The sequence below is a fragment of the Olea europaea genome, chromosome 16, assembly GCF_002742605.1.
Source record: "Olea europaea var. sylvestris chromosome 16, O_europaea_v1, whole genome shotgun sequence".
Lineage (NCBI taxonomy): Eukaryota > Viridiplantae > Streptophyta > Magnoliopsida > Lamiales > Oleaceae > Olea > Olea europaea.
In genome coordinates this window covers 4,303,294-4,323,814 of record NC_036252.1, presented here as the reverse complement: position 1 = coordinate 4,323,814, position 20,521 = coordinate 4,303,294, and the positions used below count along the sequence as shown (strand labels likewise).

The 20,521-nt window shown below is 32.7% G+C and overlaps 2 protein-coding genes and 1 non-coding gene across 3 annotated transcripts; 1 reads left to right on the top strand and 2 right to left on the bottom strand.

Moving 5' to 3' along the window:
* Positions 1-1,757: 1,757 nt before the first annotated feature.
* On the bottom strand, positions 1,758-3,235 carry LOC111412779. The gene is made up of 2 exons (XM_023043686.1): positions 2,829-3,235; positions 1,758-2,452 (listed from the first exon to the last, which is right to left on the bottom strand). The coding sequence occupies exons 1-2, from the start codon at positions 3,192-3,194 to the stop codon at positions 1,853-1,855; spliced, it is 966 nt and encodes a 321-aa protein (XP_022899454.1). The 5' UTR covers positions 3,195-3,235; the 3' UTR covers positions 1,758-1,852.
* Positions 3,236-14,047: 10,812 nt separating this feature from the next.
* Positions 14,048-14,132, top strand: TRNAM-CAU. The gene is given in 2 exon segments: positions 14,048-14,085; positions 14,097-14,132. It is a non-coding gene; the product is annotated as a tRNA-Met (tRNA).
* A 1,098-nt stretch (positions 14,133-15,230) lies between these two features.
* LOC111411784 (pentatricopeptide repeat-containing protein At1g20230-like) lies at positions 15,231-18,639 on the bottom strand. The gene is made up of 2 exons (XM_023042383.1): positions 16,103-18,639; positions 15,231-15,343 (listed from the first exon to the last, which is right to left on the bottom strand). The coding sequence occupies exon 1, from the start codon at positions 18,483-18,485 to the stop codon at positions 16,575-16,577; it is 1,911 nt and encodes a 636-aa protein (XP_022898151.1). The 5' UTR covers positions 18,486-18,639; the 3' UTR covers positions 15,231-15,343; positions 16,103-16,574.
* Positions 18,640-20,521: the final 1,882 nt, after the last annotated feature.

Here is a 20,521-nt window from a genome sequence, read left to right as displayed (position 1 = left end):
TGAAATTGAGTGGTCATGATAAAATAAAATTAAATTGAATGGCTATGGTGAGACAAAGTATAAAATTGGGTGACCATGATGAAATAAAATTAAATTGAGTGACCCTGATGACACTAAACATAAAGTTTGGTGACCAGCTTAAAAATAGTCATTTTTATCACCAATTAAGCCCCCCGTTTGATTCTCATTTTTGAAAGAACGAGAATGAAAAATATAGTCGTTACGGGTCCCGCACAAGAGATAGAAACTCAAATTTGTTGGTTTGATATGATGGATAATGATCGTATTTTTAATTTTAATGAGAAAAGAATGAGAACCAAACAGGACTAAGTAACATAAAAAGAAGTGCTACACAAATAAATATACACACGATTTTTACTATTTGCCTTGAATTCCCTTTTAAATTATAAACAGAGCGAGCCAAAGATTCTTAAAATTGTTCCACTTTTCCATCATTGTTTCACAAACAATGGAATGATTAGTCATTTACTATCACAACTCAACAAGAATCCCACGTGAAAACGCATTACATATACTTTGGAGATCTCCCCATCAACAAATTCGAAATCATTACTTCTTATTTTCATGTCTATATTATTATTTATTATTATTATTATTTTTTTGTGGATGCACAGTCGAGTTTAGAGAACATTTTTAATGGTGTCTATTGTACTGACGAGTCGTGTTCAATTATATATACTAAAGAAAACATGTCTAGTGTAAATCAGACAACGAGAATGGACTTAGAGAAAGTTGTCCGGCTGACTAAATTTTAACCATACACCTGCATGAAGAAGCTGTCATTTTCTTTAATTTTGAAGATTGTCGTATGGAGAGGAAGCAGCATTCCATTTTTACTTTATTAATTTCTAACGACATCCTTATCTTCACCTAATTCTGTACATTTGATTTCAAAACTTCTAGAAAAATGATAATTTACTTTGAAAGTTTCAACCATAAAATAAATGTTTGTGTTTAATTGTTAATTTTATTTTAGACGATATTTTAACGACAAGTAAAATTTCGTTGTTTGAAACATAGGGATTTGGTCGTTCAAAATTTAAATTCAACGATCAAATGTAAAATACTTATCTTGACAACCTTTTACGATAACCTAACCTTCTTTTCATGTCAACAATGAAATATTAACTTTTGTCGTCGTGAAAAATTCAGTATTGTGTAGTTAATTATGAACTTTGGAGAATGACTGTGAACTTGTGTTGATGAATGTGATCACAATCATTAGAAGAATATATTCTATTGGGGTAGCAAATTTTGCTTTTTGTTGAAGCTATCATTGATCTATTATATTCTTCTTGTTTCTTCCCTTAAGATGGTAATGTTACTTTTTGAATCTCACTCCCTTTCCTTTTAAGATTTAAACACTTGATTAAATACATATTTGATGAGACGTGTATTGATTATTCATGTTAAAATAAATGTGGCGATCTACCGACCCTCTCCGTCCCATGCATCGATGCAAATCTCTACGTTGGTCAATTGATCAAAGTATAGGATCAGTGTGACTGGATTTAATTCACACTCCATGTTCTGAGAAATAACTACCATCCTCGTAAAGGATCGTTCATTGAACTACTATCGAGATTCTTTGAACCATATTTTCTAGTATCATCCAGATGTTCATTGCCATACTGGCGTTTGCTCTTGTAAGAATTTAGTTAATTTGGATCTTTCAGTAGACGAAATAAACTATGAAAAAGAATTTATGTAGCACATAAGTCTTAGTTTGTCATCGACCCGGCAGAAGTTATCTAAATGTTTTCAAAAACTGAATTAGGTAGCAAGAAAAACATAAGAATTTAAATAATTCTTTGCCTCTCTCTTTTTCTATCTATCTATGAGAGCAGATGTCAAGAAGCTTCTTCCTTCCTTCAACTATTTCATCAAAGAAGTCATCAAGTTGCCCAATTAAGTTCTCACTCCCACATTTCAGCATTGCAAAGCAACTCTTCAAATTCTCAACCTTATCATGAATATCAATTTCTGATTCCTCGTACTCAATAATCCTCCCCATTTCCACTTTCATCTCATCCATTTCAAATCTCGCCCTTCGAAATTCGTAAGCAAGAATTCCTGCCTGTCCTCCCGTATGATTTACGGCCGCAGACGCCACTCTTTGAAGCAAAGTTGCAGTCGAAACCATGACGGCTGAACCGAATACGAGGTTTCCTTCATAGTTCCAATTGCAAAAACTTGTTTCCGGCCAATAGTATATGAGACCGCTGAGTAAGATCTCTAGAAGAACTGAGTTTATGTTCCTGATCACGTAAACGACTCCTCTAAAGCTATAAAATTTGTTGAACTTCGATTCTATGGAGACATTTTTCTCAAATCTCAGAGATAGAGTTTGCATTCTTGTTTCTAGTAAGCTCTTGTTTTCCTCTTCCAGTGCCAATATTTCCCTTTGGCCCCCATAGATTGCCCGAATAACCTGTCAGACAACCAGAAGTTTGGAACGTAGTTTAATGATCCGAACATGTTTAGTAACAATACTAAGCAACGACGGACAATAATCCTGTCTACAATATCAAACGTGTCTTGAGGGTTTTTAAAGAGAAAATTGATGAGGACAAACTATAGACTCCAGATATGTTTCGTACACAGTACTAGAACCGACTTTCTATAGTGGTGTCCAATATACTAAATATGCCACCAGGGTTTTGGAACCAAATCTAGTTTCCTAAACCCAAAAACTATTCTATGTATGTTTGGAACACAGTACTAGAAAAGAAACAATAATGAAGAAGATTTTAACTCTTTTCTTTGGTAATAACTTGCCATCGATGTTTTTATCGTGTAATACTAACCTGGCCGGAAAGTTGAGCATTGAAAACCTGATGATGATCAATCAAATAAGTTATATTAATAGCAGCTGAGTAGAAATTCTCCATGGCCGATACCCCGGATTTTAGCACATGACAGGCTTCCCAGAGCCTCGAGCTTTCGTCCATGTATTCATCGAGCCATTTTTCTCCAACAGGCAACTGTAATCTCTGAACCAAAACTGTTAACTGGGAATGAAAAGATCGAATGGTTGATAAAACATGTTGAAGAAAATTGATTGACATGAAATTCTCAGAAAGGAACAAACTGCCAAGATTATCAACTTCATTTGTGAGGAAGTTGTAGAAGTCACCGACTGAGGTAGCAGTAGATGAAGAATGACTCATCATGGGAGGTAAGAAAAGGATTGATATGTTACTAGGAAAAGGTGGCATGTGTGTGCATATATATTAATTATTTTTATGACAATTTGATGGAAAGATTGCAGATGACTCCTCAATCTTTACGTTCGTTTGCATTTTTTTTTTCTCTAACTTTATTTCTTGAGAATAAAGTTTTCGATCCATTTTTTTTTTTGTGCTGTGCAGTTGTTTTTAATGATGAAAACCATCCAAAAGTCCATTAAGTAAAAGAAAAGGCAAATATCTTCTTCACCCACCCCTTAGCGCCATCGTGGAGAGCAATTATTGGAAAGAATGAAAGACGAGGATGATTTGATGGTGACGGAAGAGGATGGAGTTTGACCAAAACTTTACCACTTGACATGCTAGCTCAATTTGCAAAACTCTATTACTAAAGATTGGGGACGATTGCTACAATTTTTTGTATAGTATATTTAATATATAAATTTTTTTTTGATAATTATTTATAATCCTATAGATAAAATCATATTTCGTGCAAAAAGTAAAAAATACAACTTCTTGTTTTTCTTGTTGTCTCTACTATATTACAAGGTAAATTCATTACATTCCAAGGATGTGAATATATCAAAGAGTTTGGACTTTTAGAAGATGGCCTATTTGTTGGGAGCAATTATGAGTGTTCCCTACACAGTGGAGGGAATGATTGATATTTATTCGAATTATTTATTAATTGTCTTACATGTAAGCTATTATTGATGATGTTATATATGACAAAATAATAATAAAAAAAAAAACTTCTCTGTTGTAAAATAATGAGATAATTATTGATTATTTAGTATTATTATGATACGTAGATAAATTTTATCTAGTTTAGAGGATCTGTTTTATTCCAATTGTAACTTTTATTTTGGACCCTATAAGTATATGATATTGGTCCATAATAATGTACAATTGAGATTTAACTCTTTATTTATTCTCTTATTTTCTCTCTTCTCTTTAATTTTATAATACGTTATCAGCACGATTCTCTCAAAATCAAAGCAAATTAGTTAGAAGGTAATAATTTTTATAAACACAATCACGTGTACCAAAATTAATTTGGCAACGTGTGAATTCTATCTATACGTATGCATTAATTCAACTTCGTCCAGTTCACGTCCAATTCTTTTCATGGTACCAATCAAAATTTGGAGGGTGCTTCGTCCACTACAATTCATCAATTTCTACATTTTGATTTTACATCTTTATTATGCGGCAATCAATTTCATGAAGTAGCAATCATTAGATGCTTATGAATTCATCTTTAATCCATGGTTTTATGCGGCACTACTACATGTTTTCAATTCTTGAATTTGAATTCGTGTCAATTTAGATCAATTTGAGGCGAAAAAAAATTGTACACCTGTTTTAATTCATATATACCTGTAGCATTAGATGTATTAATTTATGTAATTCTTTCTTTAATTTTTTTATGGGTGTAAAATATATGTTTATGGTGAAGAATAACTATAAAGCATATCTTTTTAAGATTTTTTTTAATACATGTTTGGTAATTTATTTTAAAATATAAATTCATACCCAATCTATTTGGTAACTATTTTTTATTTGCATGGTAATTAATATTCTTTAACTTGATTATATATTTGTGTTGTTCTATCATAAATTTTATATTAATATTCTATCATGTTATTGCTCCTGAAGTGGCACAACATTATAATTATTATTCTAGAATATTAATCGAAGATCTATCTATTATAAATAGTTTGTTGATACTCTTGAATTAGCATAATATTATAATTAATATTCTTGAAGAATATTACCTGCTCCTTACGAGCATAAATTATATTTTTCAATATTTCAGAAGAATATTGACGTATTGATCTTGAAAAAATAATAATAAAATACAACGTGCTCCTGAAGAAAATATTATTTTAGTATTTATCCTTGAAGGAAAACACGTAGCTTATGTTATTGACTACTTGATTAATCGTTAAATGATGTTCAATCACATTCTTCAAAACTAATTGTATTTTCTTTGAGTAGTTAATCAAATGACAAATATCACGAAACTCTAGTTTGCTGCACTTGATATATCTAGGAAAAATTATCTATCATAGATACTCGATGCTGATATCCATCTTGTCTCAAAAGGTTTAAGAGAGACAATAAAAGAAGGAAACAAAGAATCCCTGGATGATCGTACAAAAGCACTCATCTTCCTTCGTCGTCATCTTCACAATGAGCTGAAAAATTGAATATTTCACTGAAAATGATTAAATGTTCTTTAGAAATAATTAACCGAGAGATTTGATCATCAGAGGACTATAGTCCTTCCCAAAGCCTGCTATGAGTAGATGTACCTTCGTTTGCAAGACTTCAAAACTATTAGTGAGTGCAATCTTGAATTGTTCAGAATATATTCAAAATTGATATTGTGTGGAGAAAAAATCACCGATAAAGACATGGTGGAGAAAACTTTTTTCACCTTTCATGCCTCGAATGTACTCCTGCAGCAGCAATATCGCCAGCGTGATTTCAAAAAGTACTCAGAACTTATATCTTGCTTGCTTGTTGCTGAACATAATAATGAACTGCTAATGAAAAATTATGGGTTATGTCTAACTGGTTCTGTACCATTGCCTGAAGCAAATGGTACTGCATTGCTTGAAGCAAATGCAATATCAAGACGTAGACGTGGACGTGGACATGAATTTGGACATGGACGCGGACGTGCACGAGGAGTAAACCATGGACGAAATAATCAATAAAGTTACTAACAATAAGACAACAATTTCAAAAGACACAAAGTAAACGAAAATAACACACCTAAAAGGGTACACGAAAAAAGTTGCTTTAGATATAGAATGAAAGGGCATTGGACACGTACCTGTTGTATGGCAAATCACCTTGTGGATCTCTATCAAAAATCAATCAAGGAAAACGAAAAAAGTGGAGACAAATTTTGCTGACTATGATGGTCCAATTAATGTGACTCATTTGGATATCTCCGATTTCTTTGATGATCCAAATGAAAATATTGATCATTTGATTGGGGGTGGTGTGATGTAAGATGTAAATTAGTCTTTTTTTCTAGTATTTTCCTTTATTTTAGAAATTTAGTTTGAAATATGTTTTTACTTTTAATAAAAATTTTGAACTTTATTATGCATCGTTAATTTCACAGTATTCATTATGTTATCATTTTAAATTTAAATTCAATTTTTTTTAAATATATTTATTTTGTTATATTGATAGATTTATGATGAATTGTCGAGATACCTACTTGATTGATAGTGCAACTACACATAATATTCTTTAAGACAAAAAAATTCCTTGGACTTAATGTTGAAAGAAAATAATGTCAATACAATATCAGGTGCATCGAATATCGTTGAAGGCTCCGAAAGAGTTTGTATTATTTTACCAAATACTACAAAATTATATATTGACGATACACTTTATTCTAGTAAATCCAGAAGAAATTTGTTTAGTTTTAAAGATATCCGCTGTAATGGATATCATATTGAAACAATGCAAGAAAATAATACTGAATATCTTTGCATAACCTCTTTTGTATTTGATCAGAAGCAGATAAAAGAAAAATTTTATACACTCCCATCTAACATGTATTATACATTTATAAAAATTGTTGAATAAAATAGTGTCACAAACCAGAAGATTGTTGACCTAAAAAACTTTATTCTTTAGCATGATCGACTTGGATATCCAGGAGCTATAATGATGCGTTGAATAATAAACAATTCACATGAATGTCCTTTAAAGAACCAAAAGATTCTTTTACCTAATGACTATCCATGTGTAGTTTGTTCGCAAGGCAAGTTAGTCATTAAACTTTCAACTACAAAGGACAATATTAAATCTCCAACTTTCTTGGAAAGAATTCATGGAGATATATGTGGGCCAATACACCCACCATGTGGACCATTTCGTTATTTTATGGTATTAATTGATTCTCCTACTAGATGGTCACATGTTTGCTTACTTTTCACTAGGAATGTAGCATTTACTAGATTACTTGCTCAAATTATAAAATTACAAGCGCAATTTCTCGATTATTCAATTAAAACTATTCGCCTTGACAATGTTGGTGAATTTAGATCACAAGCACTCGATGCTTATTGTATGTCAATCGGGATTGTAATTGAGCATTCAGTTGCGCATGTTTATAAACAAAATGGTTTGGCAGAGTCGTTTATTAAACGCCTACAACTTATTGTTAGACCATTACTTATGAAAAGAAAATTTACAGCTTCTGTTTGGGGTCATGCCATATTATATGCTGCATCATTGGTTCGTATTAGATCAACTGTCTATTATCAATATTCACCTTTTACAACTAGGATTTGGTTATGAACCTGGTATTTCTCACATACGAGTCTTTGATTGTGCTTCCAAGTTCCTATTTCACCCCCACAACGTACTAAAATGGGTCCCTAATGAAAACTTGAGATTTATATGGGTTTTGATTCACCATCAATTATTAGCTATCTTGAGCCTTTAATAGGGGACTTATTTATTGTACATTTTACAGATTGTCATTTTGATGAAATGACTTTCCTAACTTTGGGAGAGAAAAAACCATATCCTGAAAAATAAGGTAAAGTTACTTGGAATGAAGCAACTCTATCTCATTTTCATCCCCGCAGCAATCAATGTGAGCAAGATGTTGAAAAAATCATTCATTTGCAAAGAGTTGCAAATCAATTACCTGATATATTTGTTGACACAAGAAAAGTGACAAAGTCATATGTTCTAGCAAAAAATATTTCAACAAAAATTAATGTCCCTGTAGGACAATCTGTTGTACCAAATGAATATCAAATACGTCAGAAGTGTGGTCGTCCAATTGATTCAAAAGACTCTGTACCTGAAAAAAGAAAAGTACATGAGAAAAACCTACCAAGAACTTCGGAAGAAGTCGCATTATAAAAGATTAATCAATCGGATATTGAAAATACCAAGTGTCCGAAAATAATGAGATTTCAATAAATTATATATTGTCTCATAAATTACGGGAACGAAATAATGTTATTATAGACAATATTTTTTCCTTTAATGTGGCTCTTGATATTATGCAAAATGAAAATTCTGAACCACAGTCGGTTAAAGAATGTTAAAATAGAAATGATTGGTTAAAATGGAAAGAAGCCATACAGGCGGAATTGAATTTTTTGGAGAAATGAAAAGTGTCTGGACCTGTAGTTCGAACACCTAAAAATGTAATCTCTGTTGGATACAAATGAATTTTTGTACGAAAGAGGAATGGAAATAATGAAATTACAAGGTACAAAGTCTGACAGTATCTCAAGATTTTTCACAAAGACTAGAAATTGATTACGAAGAAATATATTTTCCTGTAATGGACACCATCACTTTTAGATTTTTAATTAGTTTGACTGTGCCACAAAAGCTTGATATGCGCCTTATGGATGTAGTAACTGCATATTTGTATGGTTCACTTGATAGTGACATATATATGAAAGTCCCGGAAAGACTTAAGGTGCCAGGAATAAACGATACATGCCCGAGAACCATGTTCTCAATTAAATTGTAAAGATCATTATATGGATTAAAACAATTCGAATGCATGTGGTATAATCACCTTAACGAATATTTGTTGAATGAATGTTATAAAAATGATGATATCTGCCCATATATTTTTATAAAGAGAACAAATAGTGGATTTGCAATTGTGGCAGTTTATGTTGATGATTTAAATTTAATTGGAATTCCTGAAGAGCTCAACAAAACTGCTGATTATTTAAAAAATGAGTTTGAGATGAAGGATTTGAGAAAAATCAAATTTTGTCTTGGATTGCAGATTGAACATTTCGCAGATGGATTATTTGTTCACCAATTTATGTATACAGAAAAAGTTTAAGACATTTTTATATGGATAATGCACATCCATTGACATCACCTATGGTTGTTCGATCACTTGATGTGAAAAAAAGATCATTTTCGTCCACTTGAAGATGGAGAAAAAGTTGTTGGTCCTTAAGTACCATATTTTAGTGCAATTGGAACATTAACTTATCTTACAAATTGCACTCGACCCAACATAGCTTTTTCTATAAATTTTCTTGCAAGATATAGCTCTACACCAACCCAAAGACATTAGAATAGTGTTAAACATATTTTTTGTTACTTAAAAGGTACCATTGATTGGAGATTATTTTATTCTCAAAAGCCAGGCTCTATTTTAGTGGGATATGCCGATGCAGGTTATCTATCTGACCCACATAAAGTTAAATCACAAAAAGGTTATGTATTTACACGTGGAGGAACAACTATATCATGGAAATCTGTAAAACAATCATTGACGGCACATCTGCAAATCATTATGAAATTATTGCAATCCATGAAGCAGGCTGATAATGTATGTGGTTGAGAAACATGACCAATCAAATCCAAGCATCTTGCGGATTAATTTCAACAAAGGATAGTCCAACAATTTTGTATGAAGATAATGTGGCTAGTATTACACAAATCAGAGGATGCTATATCAAAGGTGACAGAACGAAGCATATTTCTCCAAAATTCTTTTATACACATGAGTTTGAAAAGAATAGCGACATCGATATCAAACAAATTAGCTCAAGTGACAATGTGACCGATTTATTCACAAAAGCACTGCCAACATCTACATTCAAGAAATTAGTTCAAAAAATTGGAATGCGTCACCTCAAAGATTTTTAGTGATCAACATCAGGGGGAGTAGCTGTACTCTTTTTCTTTCACTTGGATTTTGTCCTACTGGGTTTTCCTAACAATATTTTAATGAGGTAGCATTTATTTTTAGTACTCCAAAATAACTGTACTCTTTTTCTTTTGTTTGATTTTTTTCCATTGAGTTTTTATCAAATAAGATTTTAACGAGGTAGTTATTGTACAAATAATCATCAAAGGGGGAGTGTTGTAAAATAATAAGATAATTATTGAGAATTATTTAGTATTATCATGATACATGGATAAGTCTTGTCTAGTTTAGAAGATTTATTTTATTCCAGTTGTAACTCTTATTTTGGATCCTATAAATATATGACATTGGTTCATAATAATACACAATTGAGTTTTAACTCTTTATTTCTTCTCTTCCCTTTAGTTTTTATAACATTCTCAATTTTCTTTTTGACATATTATTTGTATGTAAATCATTATATAATTTCACTAAGTACAAGTAGCATTATTAATTGTTCAATAAGAGAGAGAAAGAGAGGATTTTGAATACTTAAGGTCACTACAACAAAAGTGGGGTTTTACGGTATGAATTTACGGCATGCCGTTAAAGACGACTATTTACGGCATGCGCTATATGTATGCTGTAAAAAATCATTAACTTGACGTATTGATGGCGTGCATTGTGCACGCCGTAAAATGTGAATTTTTACGGCGTTCTTTTAGGGTATACTATGTGTATTGAAAAAAGTGGACCATTTATGCATGCCGTAAAAGATGGAAAACGACGTGCATCGTGAATGAAATAGATGCACGCTGTAAAAGATTAAAAAACGACGGTCGTGGACGGCATGTATTGCACGCTATAAAAAGTAATATTTTTTTACAGCGTGGCTTTATACGGCCTGCGGTCGCACGACTTAAAGAGATTTTTACGGCATGCATTGCACGCCGTAAAAAGTCTATTCTGTTGTAGTGGGTTTAATATATAGTTTTCACTACGTTCGTAAAGCACTCCATTGCCATTCATATGTGAAGTAAGATGCCATCTAGCTTCTTAATTGGAGTTGGTCTCCTAGTTTCAGTGGTTGTGATCGATATGTTTGTACGAAATTATTTGTCCGTGTACCATTTGCAAAATGAGATGTCGATCAAGAATTTGCGATTGACCTATTTGTGTAAAATTATGCCATTTTCAGGAATTTCTTTTTTTGGGCTGTAAAAGTTTGATTACTTTGACCAAGATTCAATTTTCTCCTCCTTCAATATTGATTTGGTACCCTAGTCATTGAGTGCTGTTTGGCTTTACCTTTTTTCAGCTTTATGATGACATTAAAAATTATAATACAACTTTAGTTTGGTCATTTAAGGGAAGCAAATGATGAACTCATTTGTGTTCATATTATTTTGTTGAGATGCTTTATTCTTTACAATTCTATTTTGGGCATCCCATCAACTTTTCTTGAATATTTAAATGAAGATATTGGTTTTATTATACATCCGACACAAAATAACCTAATGTGTCCCATGGATCGATATGATGGATGTGACTTTAATTAATTAACACACGTTTTATTTTTTTGAGACATTAATATGTACGAATATAATAAAATTGGATTTTGCTAGAAAAATAGGGGACTGTAAGCCCCTTGACGGAACCCCACTCACGAGGGGGTCCCGTGTGAAAAAAAATGAGACCCCCACTTATGGGTGGGTTTCGATCAAAGGGGCTGTCAGCCCCCTGTTTTTCTAGCAAAATCCAATAAAATCTAAGTGTAATATCTCAAAGAGGAAAAGAAAGACTAAATTATATGGTCGGTTCATAACAACATATTGAATGTAGTAGAGAAAAAAGATTTATATATATTTAATTTCAATATAGAATAAAGCTCTATGTGAATTTTGAATAAATAAAATTGTCGTGTGGATTGCTTGGACGTAGTAATCTTGGAATAGTTTCAATCCCTTCCTAGGCATAGTCTTGTAAAATTGTAGTCACAAGTGCTTGATCTATCGAGAAGTTTAAAACTCGACATGACCCACTCTTTTTGATAGACTCGATCAATTTGGACCTATCTAAACAGATATGAGCTCCATCGTGGCTCGTGTTGAGCCGAGCCTTTTTATTTTATCATTATTTTAATAAATGAAAACAACATAGTGAAAAGCAATCCCAACAAAATTTTACAATTCTAAGTTTGAAATTTGAGCATTTGGTATCTCATTGTAGAGCCCACTTGGAGGAATTTTAAGGCCTCTGGAGTATGAACAAAAGTCGAATTTGTTGTTGAAAATAAATAAATTTATGTGCCATAAAGTCTTGACAAGAATAAGTTAGTTTTTCAAATTAATTGATACATATTGACAAAAGCATTCATTAAACTTTATGACATTTAATTTTCATTATGTTCACTTTTATTCTCAATAAAAAATAATGTAAATTAAAGCTTCAAAAATATGGTGAATTTCTTAAAAGTTTTTGTAGTATTTTAACTAAAATAAAAAATTAAAAAGATTATACTTGAAAGGGAGAAAAAAAAATCTTTTTCCAAGTGACTATTTATATTCGTTGGATATCAACCACTCAACTATCTCTCCTAAAGATAAATTTTATTTTATTTACCACGAATAGAATATGACCATATAGGTGGATTGGTATCGTATAGAAAGGGGAATGACTCGATTATCCCACTTAACCGAGCACAACTCATTACTATTATTATTATTATTATTATTATTATTATTATTATTATTATTATTATTATTATTATTATTATTATTATTATTATTATTATTATCATCATCATGATCATGATCATGATCATCATCATCGTTTAATCATTAAACACTAAAATCTAATAAGAATTTACATTTTTTTTTTAGCCTTAATTGGGTCGAACATGTGATGACTCCCGCTTTTTTGGCTGAATCAGTTGGTTCAGTTCGATTTTCATAGCATTGACAAGAACAATAAATCCCAACTAATACCTATCCTTGTTAATTATCCCGATACATATTGAACACACCATGATTTCTAAGAATTGTGGATATAAATTGCCAACTCGTCACTATATCACAAATAGCTAATATCTCAACTAAAATAAATTTTAAGACTGTACCATTTTTTTTTCTTTAAAAGAAAAAGTATACAATAAAGACATTATAAGCACATAAAAAATTTCCAAACATTTAAAAGTATTTTGAATCGAGATTAAAAACACAATTATAAGTAGTTTGACCTAGTTCTACTACAAAATTCATGTGTATAATGATGCAAATTGGCATTTGTGTGGTGCATGATTTAAGGAATCCTCATATTCCTAAAGCAACTGTTTTGGGTCCCATGTGTTCTAATTGTTACACAAGAAGAGCATATATAATTTTTTGAGAAATGCTATTCGTACAGACTCATTTGCACAGAGTTTGTACAGATGCTCTCACATGGGAATGGACACATGAGGTCCACCCCCATGTGAGAGGCCCTGTACAGACCCTGTGCTAATGGGTCTGTACAAAGAGTTTATTCCTAGTTTTTTTAGTATTGAGAGAAAACATGGGAAGGATTGGACATCAAAATCATTAATCATGTTGAAATGAACAAAATCTCCCTTGTCTTTATTTTTTAATTTTGTACAATTTTGTCACGTTAAAGGTACTGTAAGCGGTCGTAGAGAATTCGCTTGAATCGCATTTTAAAAAGAATCCATTGATTTTTTATACATATTTTTTAAATGATTATCAAGTGTACTCATTTCAAATTTCAGTTCAATCAATTTATCGATGTATCATAATATATTTAAAAATTGTATAGATTTGAGGTATTTCAAGGTTTTTAGTATTGATTCATTTTTGTGTATGTGAATCCTTCCGAACTCACATCTTTTTGAAAGAACTTTTGAAATTATTTAGGAATATAGATGAGATAAAAACCTAAGAAGAAAAATAGCTATATTAATAAATCTATCAATTCTTTTATTTAATTCTATACAACTTATCCTAAAAAAAATAGTTTACAAGCTTACCCTCAAATATTAAGTTGAATTCAAATATCAAAAACTCATAAAAGTATAAGTAGCTCAAAATACTTAATTTTTTTTAATTATTAGAGCAATCAAAATAATAGAAATTCACCATAGAGAAATCTTATATAAAATAAAAATAAATTAAAACAACTAGCAGAAGGGGTGGTGGCGCAGTTGGCTAGCGCGTAGGTCTCATAGCTACTGAGTGATCCTGAGGTCGAGAGTTCGAGCCTCTCTCACCCCATTACTTTTTAATATTTACATAATTCTTACTTGATAAAATTACTTCTAAATATATATTTGCTTCTTCTTGCACCAAAAGTATAATATTTTGGAATATTATTTATTCATGATTGGCTAAGCTTAAAGAAGCCAAGATATTTCAAAGTAACTTGATGTCTCGCTACGAAAATAAGTAACTTTGACCAATTAAAAATAATAATTCATTTTGAAACTTGTTCACTTGTGCAAGTAAATTTTTAAGCTTTGCAAAAAATTCTCCATTACTTGTATGATATGACAAGTTGATTTATTAATGATTTAATTCTAATTAGTATCTAATTTTTGGAACCATTATTTCCCCAAATTCAGCAGCAGCGAGATGTTATTGTCTTAGGAACTAGAACTAGGAAAATTATTGAATTCCCAACCATTCAAATTTGCAACATCTTGATTCTTATTGGACAAATTTCGTTTATACTAAAGTCAAGATGTCAAAATTTAGTTAAAAAATAATTATAAACTTATTTTCAATCAAACAAAATAAAGACAAGAAATTTAGAAAAACCAACTTCGTGAGCCTAGTCGAACGATAGTGGAAGGTTGATGTAGGTACGAAACCAAGGTATGAGATGGAATCGATTGTACTACATGCACATCACAATTTATAGATTTGTTTACTGGCAGATAAAATAGCGAGATTTAATTGATTCAAAATCTCACCAACCAAATAAAAATAAATAAATTCCCCACTATCTTTTTGCCACCTCATCTATCATTAAAAGAATCTGTAAATGGTGATGTACAATAACCATTTTCCGAGATTTTTACTTCTATCCAAAGAAAAGAGACCATCAGACAAAAAGAAAAGTTTTTACTACTTCTAATAAAATAGCAACATCAAGATATTTAGGGTGCGGTAGGTTTGCCGTTTTCGGGCCATTTTTCGTTTTCCGTTTTCGAAAATGCGGAAAACGCATTTGGTCCATCATTTTCGAAAACGCATTGTTAAAATTTATAATTGAAAACGCAAAACGACTTTTTATCGTTTTGAGCATTTTCAGTTATAAAATGCCAAAAACTTCAAAACGCGAAAAACATGCCGTTTTCGGGGAAAACTAAAAATCGTTTTGAAAATGAAAATGGAAACCAACTGCTACCTTAGTTACCAAAAATAATATAAACACGAAACGATTGAATGTGCTTTGCCATCCAAGGAAAAAATTTGTACCACGCCTGCAATTAACATGGGAAAGCCAATGTCACATTGAAGTTTGAAGACACAATTTCAAGAACTTACAACAGTAAGGGTCATACATTTTGAACAATGGTAACCAAAATTAGTTTAGCACTTGGGCTTTCGACCTTATATCAATAGTTTCCCTCTCCAAAATACGAAGTTTGAACAATCCATTGATGACCGGTGACGGAAAAAGAACAAGATTTTGATGAAATGGTAGGCTAATATGAAAATTTGACTCCTGATGATTCTTCAGTTCTTGCACCGGAAGAGCATATTGGGCGAAGCTTAAAATTTCTTGTTAGTTACTTTCAAGCAAAAAAATTATTTATCTTGAAAGTATTTCTTACCTTACTATTAAAATAAGTAGCTTATTATCAACTTTGACACACAATACTCCCAAATGCTTATGGAAGAGTTGTCTCCCATTGAAATCTTAAATCCTTGAATCATCAAAGAGTTTTTGTAACAAGAAATTTTCCATGGTCACAGCAGTTGGGATTCACTCAGAAACTTCAAGAGACATTGAATTCTTGAAATAAGTTTGAATTTAAATTTGAACTGAAAGAATTTGGATCGGATTCCTGGATAATTTAGATCACTCTTTTCAGTCAAGGAAAACCTCCCCCAACCAGCAAAAGAAACATTGAAGAAACTTTTAAAGATGAAGTTATATGTGAAACCAAAGCGAAAAAAGGGGATTCAAAAATAATCAATTGCATAAACAAGAGTAAAATTTTCAGTGAGATACATACTCAATACTGTTGTGAAGGCAAAGCCGAGTACCCATCCACTGGATTTGAAGGGAAGAAATTTCGCCATCCTTTGGTTTTGCAAAGGCACAAGGTTCGCATTTCTTCCGCTGAGAAGTTCCCATGGTAAAACTAGTATGTCCAGTCTCATTTCAGATCCAGGCAATCTAGATTAAATATTAAACCTGAGTTGTTTCAGTATCCGATCCAGCAATCATGTAACATCCCTGAATTAGCAGTTGAACACACTACCTACTAATGTCCTTTATTCCTTGTTAGATTAGGGCTGGAATAAATTCTTCCCTTACGGCCACAGAATTGGGTTGGTTTACAATCTCTACGTGAAATACCAAGATCGATGGTCATCAATTGCTACAAGTTAGCAAATATCAAGCATTGGGTACAAGCCCAGTAACTTTGAACAGCTGTGAATAGTACCTGAAATACTGGTGCACAAGGGGGTATAACCCATAGATTACCAGTAGTCTCCACAAGAGCATAATCCATCTTTAAAATGATGAAAACGATTCACATCCCTCACAATTATCTCTCGTCCATATATTTTTGAAATGAATTTGATTGCTGTGTGACAATCTCCACAAATTCTAAGATTCTTGGTAATTCGGAGAACTGTGGCAGGGCTTGTATTGAGAAGCCCAAAGGCAATCGCCAATTTCTCGCTGTGTGTTGTAAGGGTATACACTTTCTCCTCTTCACTGATATCATGCAATGCAAAGCTAGTATCTGGTACATAACCAGCCGCCTTAATCTTCTCAGGCAGTTCTTCCAATAGCTTGTAAATTTCCTTGTATTGTGGATGGGATGTATCTCCTCCAAGAAACAAATGAGCTTTCCCATTGATCTCAATCCAACTGCAACCAGGATTTTTCTTTACGCCCTGTGATTTCAAAAGAGCCCTTAAATGATTAACTTCTTCCCACATATTAGCTTCAGCATACATATTTGAGAGAACAACATAGTTTCCACTGTTATCTGGTTCTAAAACAAACAACTTTTTAGCAGCTAACTCAGCTATCTCCAGATTGCGATGACTTCTACTTGCAGCCAGTAAGGAGCCCCAGATGCTTGCACCTGCTAGCATTGGCATCCGAGAAATGAGGTTATAGGCTTTCACTAATTGCCCAGTACGGCCCAAAAGATCTATGACACAAGCATAATGTTCATGTTTTGGTTCCACAAAGTACATTGTACTCATAGAGTCAAAATATTTTAACCCCACATCCACAAGACCAGAATGACTACATCCTGATAACAATCCAGTAAATGTAATGCCATCAGGCCTAAGCCCAGCTCTTATCATATCCTCAAATGTCGAAACTGCCTCCAAACCATGCCCATGAGAAGAATAAGCAGATATCATTGTATTCCAAGCAACCAAATTCCTGTCATTCAATTTTATTCTATTAAAGCACCAACTTGCATCAGCCAAACTGCCACATTTTGCATACATACCCATAAGCGCCGTTTGCACTGAAGGATGAGAGTCCAAACTCTTCTCCCTAGCAAAAGCATGAATCTTCCTCCCTCGATCAAGTGCAGCCGAGTGCGCACATGCAGGCAAAACACTCATAACTGTCACCCAATTAGGCTTCACCTCTGAGTCCTCACTCAACATCTCATCAAACAATCTCAATGCCTCGTCTACCAACCCATTCTGTGTGTACCCTGAAATCATACTAGTCCACGACACAATATTCTTTTTAGGCATATTCTCAAACAATTCTTTAGCCAAATCAACAACCCCATCTCTCATATACCCTGAAATCAATGTGTTCCAAGATGACACATCCCTAAGAGGCATTACATCAAACAATTTATGCGCATCTCCTAATTCACCACATTTCACATACATATCAATCAGTGAAGTCCCTACATATATATCAAACTCCAACCCATCTTTTAAACTCGATCCATGAATGCATTTCCCGAACTGAACATAATATAGGTCCGTAACAGACTTCAAAACAAACGGATAAGTAAAATTATCCCCGCGCAAACTTAAAGAATGCATACGCGCGTACATGTGTATTGTCTTCTCAGATAATTTATACAAACTAAATGCACGAATAATTGAATTAAACAAAAGGGGAGATGGACTTGCAGTGGCGTGGAAAATGTATGAGGCGGAGGAAATGTCCCCGGAGCTAGCATACATGGCGACCATTTTGGCAGCAAGGAAAGCAGTAGGGCGGAGGCCGCGAAGGGCCATGTGAGCATGCATTTGTTGGCCTTGCTTGAGGAGGTTTTTGCCAGTCAAGAACTGGAAAATGGGTGCATACGTAGAAGCTAGAACTGGGGCTTGAGGATTGAGAAGAGGTTGTAGAAAGGTATTTAGCTTTGGGCTTTGAGAACTTCGTTGGTTCATTTCATGGACACTTTGACTGTGTGTGTGGTGGTGGGTTGGCGGAGAAAGTTGCGGAAAAGCAATGTTTTTGTTCTGCACTTCCAGTCATTCTCAAAGCATTACACAAAACTTCGCCGCCATTTTTCCCTTTCTTGAATCTTTAGCACATTTAGGATTTAGGACTGGACCCCAACCATTTCTTACATCCCAAGTTCGATTGTCTTTACTTTATTTACTTTAATTTAATTTTTATGATAATTTCTAATTACACATTTGAATAAGAAAGTAATCAACAACCAGACAGCTCATATCTACACCGGGCGAAACTATTTCGGTTAGTTTTCTCGCACAAATTTGTAATTTTTGTTGTTAATCAATTGAATTTTTTTACATTTATTCGGTTTGATACTAGCATGAGTAGCTAGATTGTGTGGTGCTTGGGTGAAAAATGTGAATTTTTTGGACCTCTTATCGTCGAAAATGGCGATTTTCGACGAAGAGAGGAATACATTGACTGTAAATAGTCTCACTGACCCGACTGTGAACATTTGATTTTTTTTAAAAATATATATATATATATTTAATTTTTAAATGTTTTGAAATATATTTTATAATTAATTTATTTTTTTATTTGATTAAAATTATTTATTTATTTATTTTTTATAATTGTCTTTTATTTATATAATTTAATAAATGAATATTATCTAAAATTAACAATTTATTTTGTTCCTTTTTTTATGAAATAATCGTTGATTTTGTTTCCTAATTTATTTAAATAATATTATTCTTTAATTTTTTTTAAAATGTATTTAATTTTAAATTTTTTTTGAAACAAGATTAATTTTCTTTATAATTTTAATTTGATTAAATAATAATTATGTTATTTATTTATTTAATTTTTATATTCTTTAATTTTTTAAAATTTATTTTAATAATATTTATATTCTTTAATTTTTTTTGAAAATATATTTAATCTTTAATTTTTTATTTTTTTGTATTCTTTAAATATTAATAATTTTCTTTTGTTGAAAATCTCATTAATTTGTATTTTAATTTAATTAATTATTTTTTACATTTGTATTGAATTTTTTTTTTGCTATTAGCGTCAATGTTTTGCGTATTGTATGATAGTTAGAATTCGATTCCCCTAATTTTTTGAAATTATGCGTTATTTTATTATCTCTTATTCAATATTCTAACGTTTGAATTTTTGCAGGATGGAGTGTCATTTAGATGGGGAGTTGAGATGGATGGCGGGCAAAGTTACTGGAGTTTTACTGCTGTGTTGGAGCTGCTCGATAATCAATACAGAGATATGCTTCGACAGTCCTTCTTTTGGCCACCGTAACAGATGCGAGAAGTGCAGTACTCAGGACATATCATCAATGCACTTTTATGTCGGCTTCTGAGGTCAGTCGACGGCGATTCCCTCCACTTCGACCTCGGGGGCAAGGTCATCAATTTCTCGATGTACAAGTTTAGCTTGATCACTGGATTGAGGATTACAGGCAATGATGCAGCCATTGAGAGAAGCAATAGGTTGTACGAGACGTACTTTAAGGGACATGGATCGGTGCTTCTACCCGAGTTGATGGTCGCGATCAGGGGGTGCGACCAGATGCCAGATAGATTGAAGCTTAGGCTGGTCTACATCCTTGAGAGTGTGATGAGGTGTCATCACAAGAAAACTGTTATCGACATTTTTCATTTGCAAGTTGTTGACGACATCGATGCGTTCAACAACTATCCATGGAGCCGGAGATGTTACGAAGATACCGTACATGTCTTCACCAGATCACACTCGAGGCTCAGGGGGTCAATGCGTAAATATGATACATATGGATTGCTCTTAGCAGCGCAGGTAAATGTTTAATAAAATCAAAGTTAAAGTTTTAGTATATTACATTTATGCATAATAATTGTATGTGTTGCAGATTTAGGTGTATGAGGCAGTCCTTGCATTGGGGGCCCGCTTTGCGAAGCGAGGGGAGACACGATGCCCTCGAATGCATTAATGAAGATCATCGCGAGCGGACGGATGTCCCATTGGGAAACAG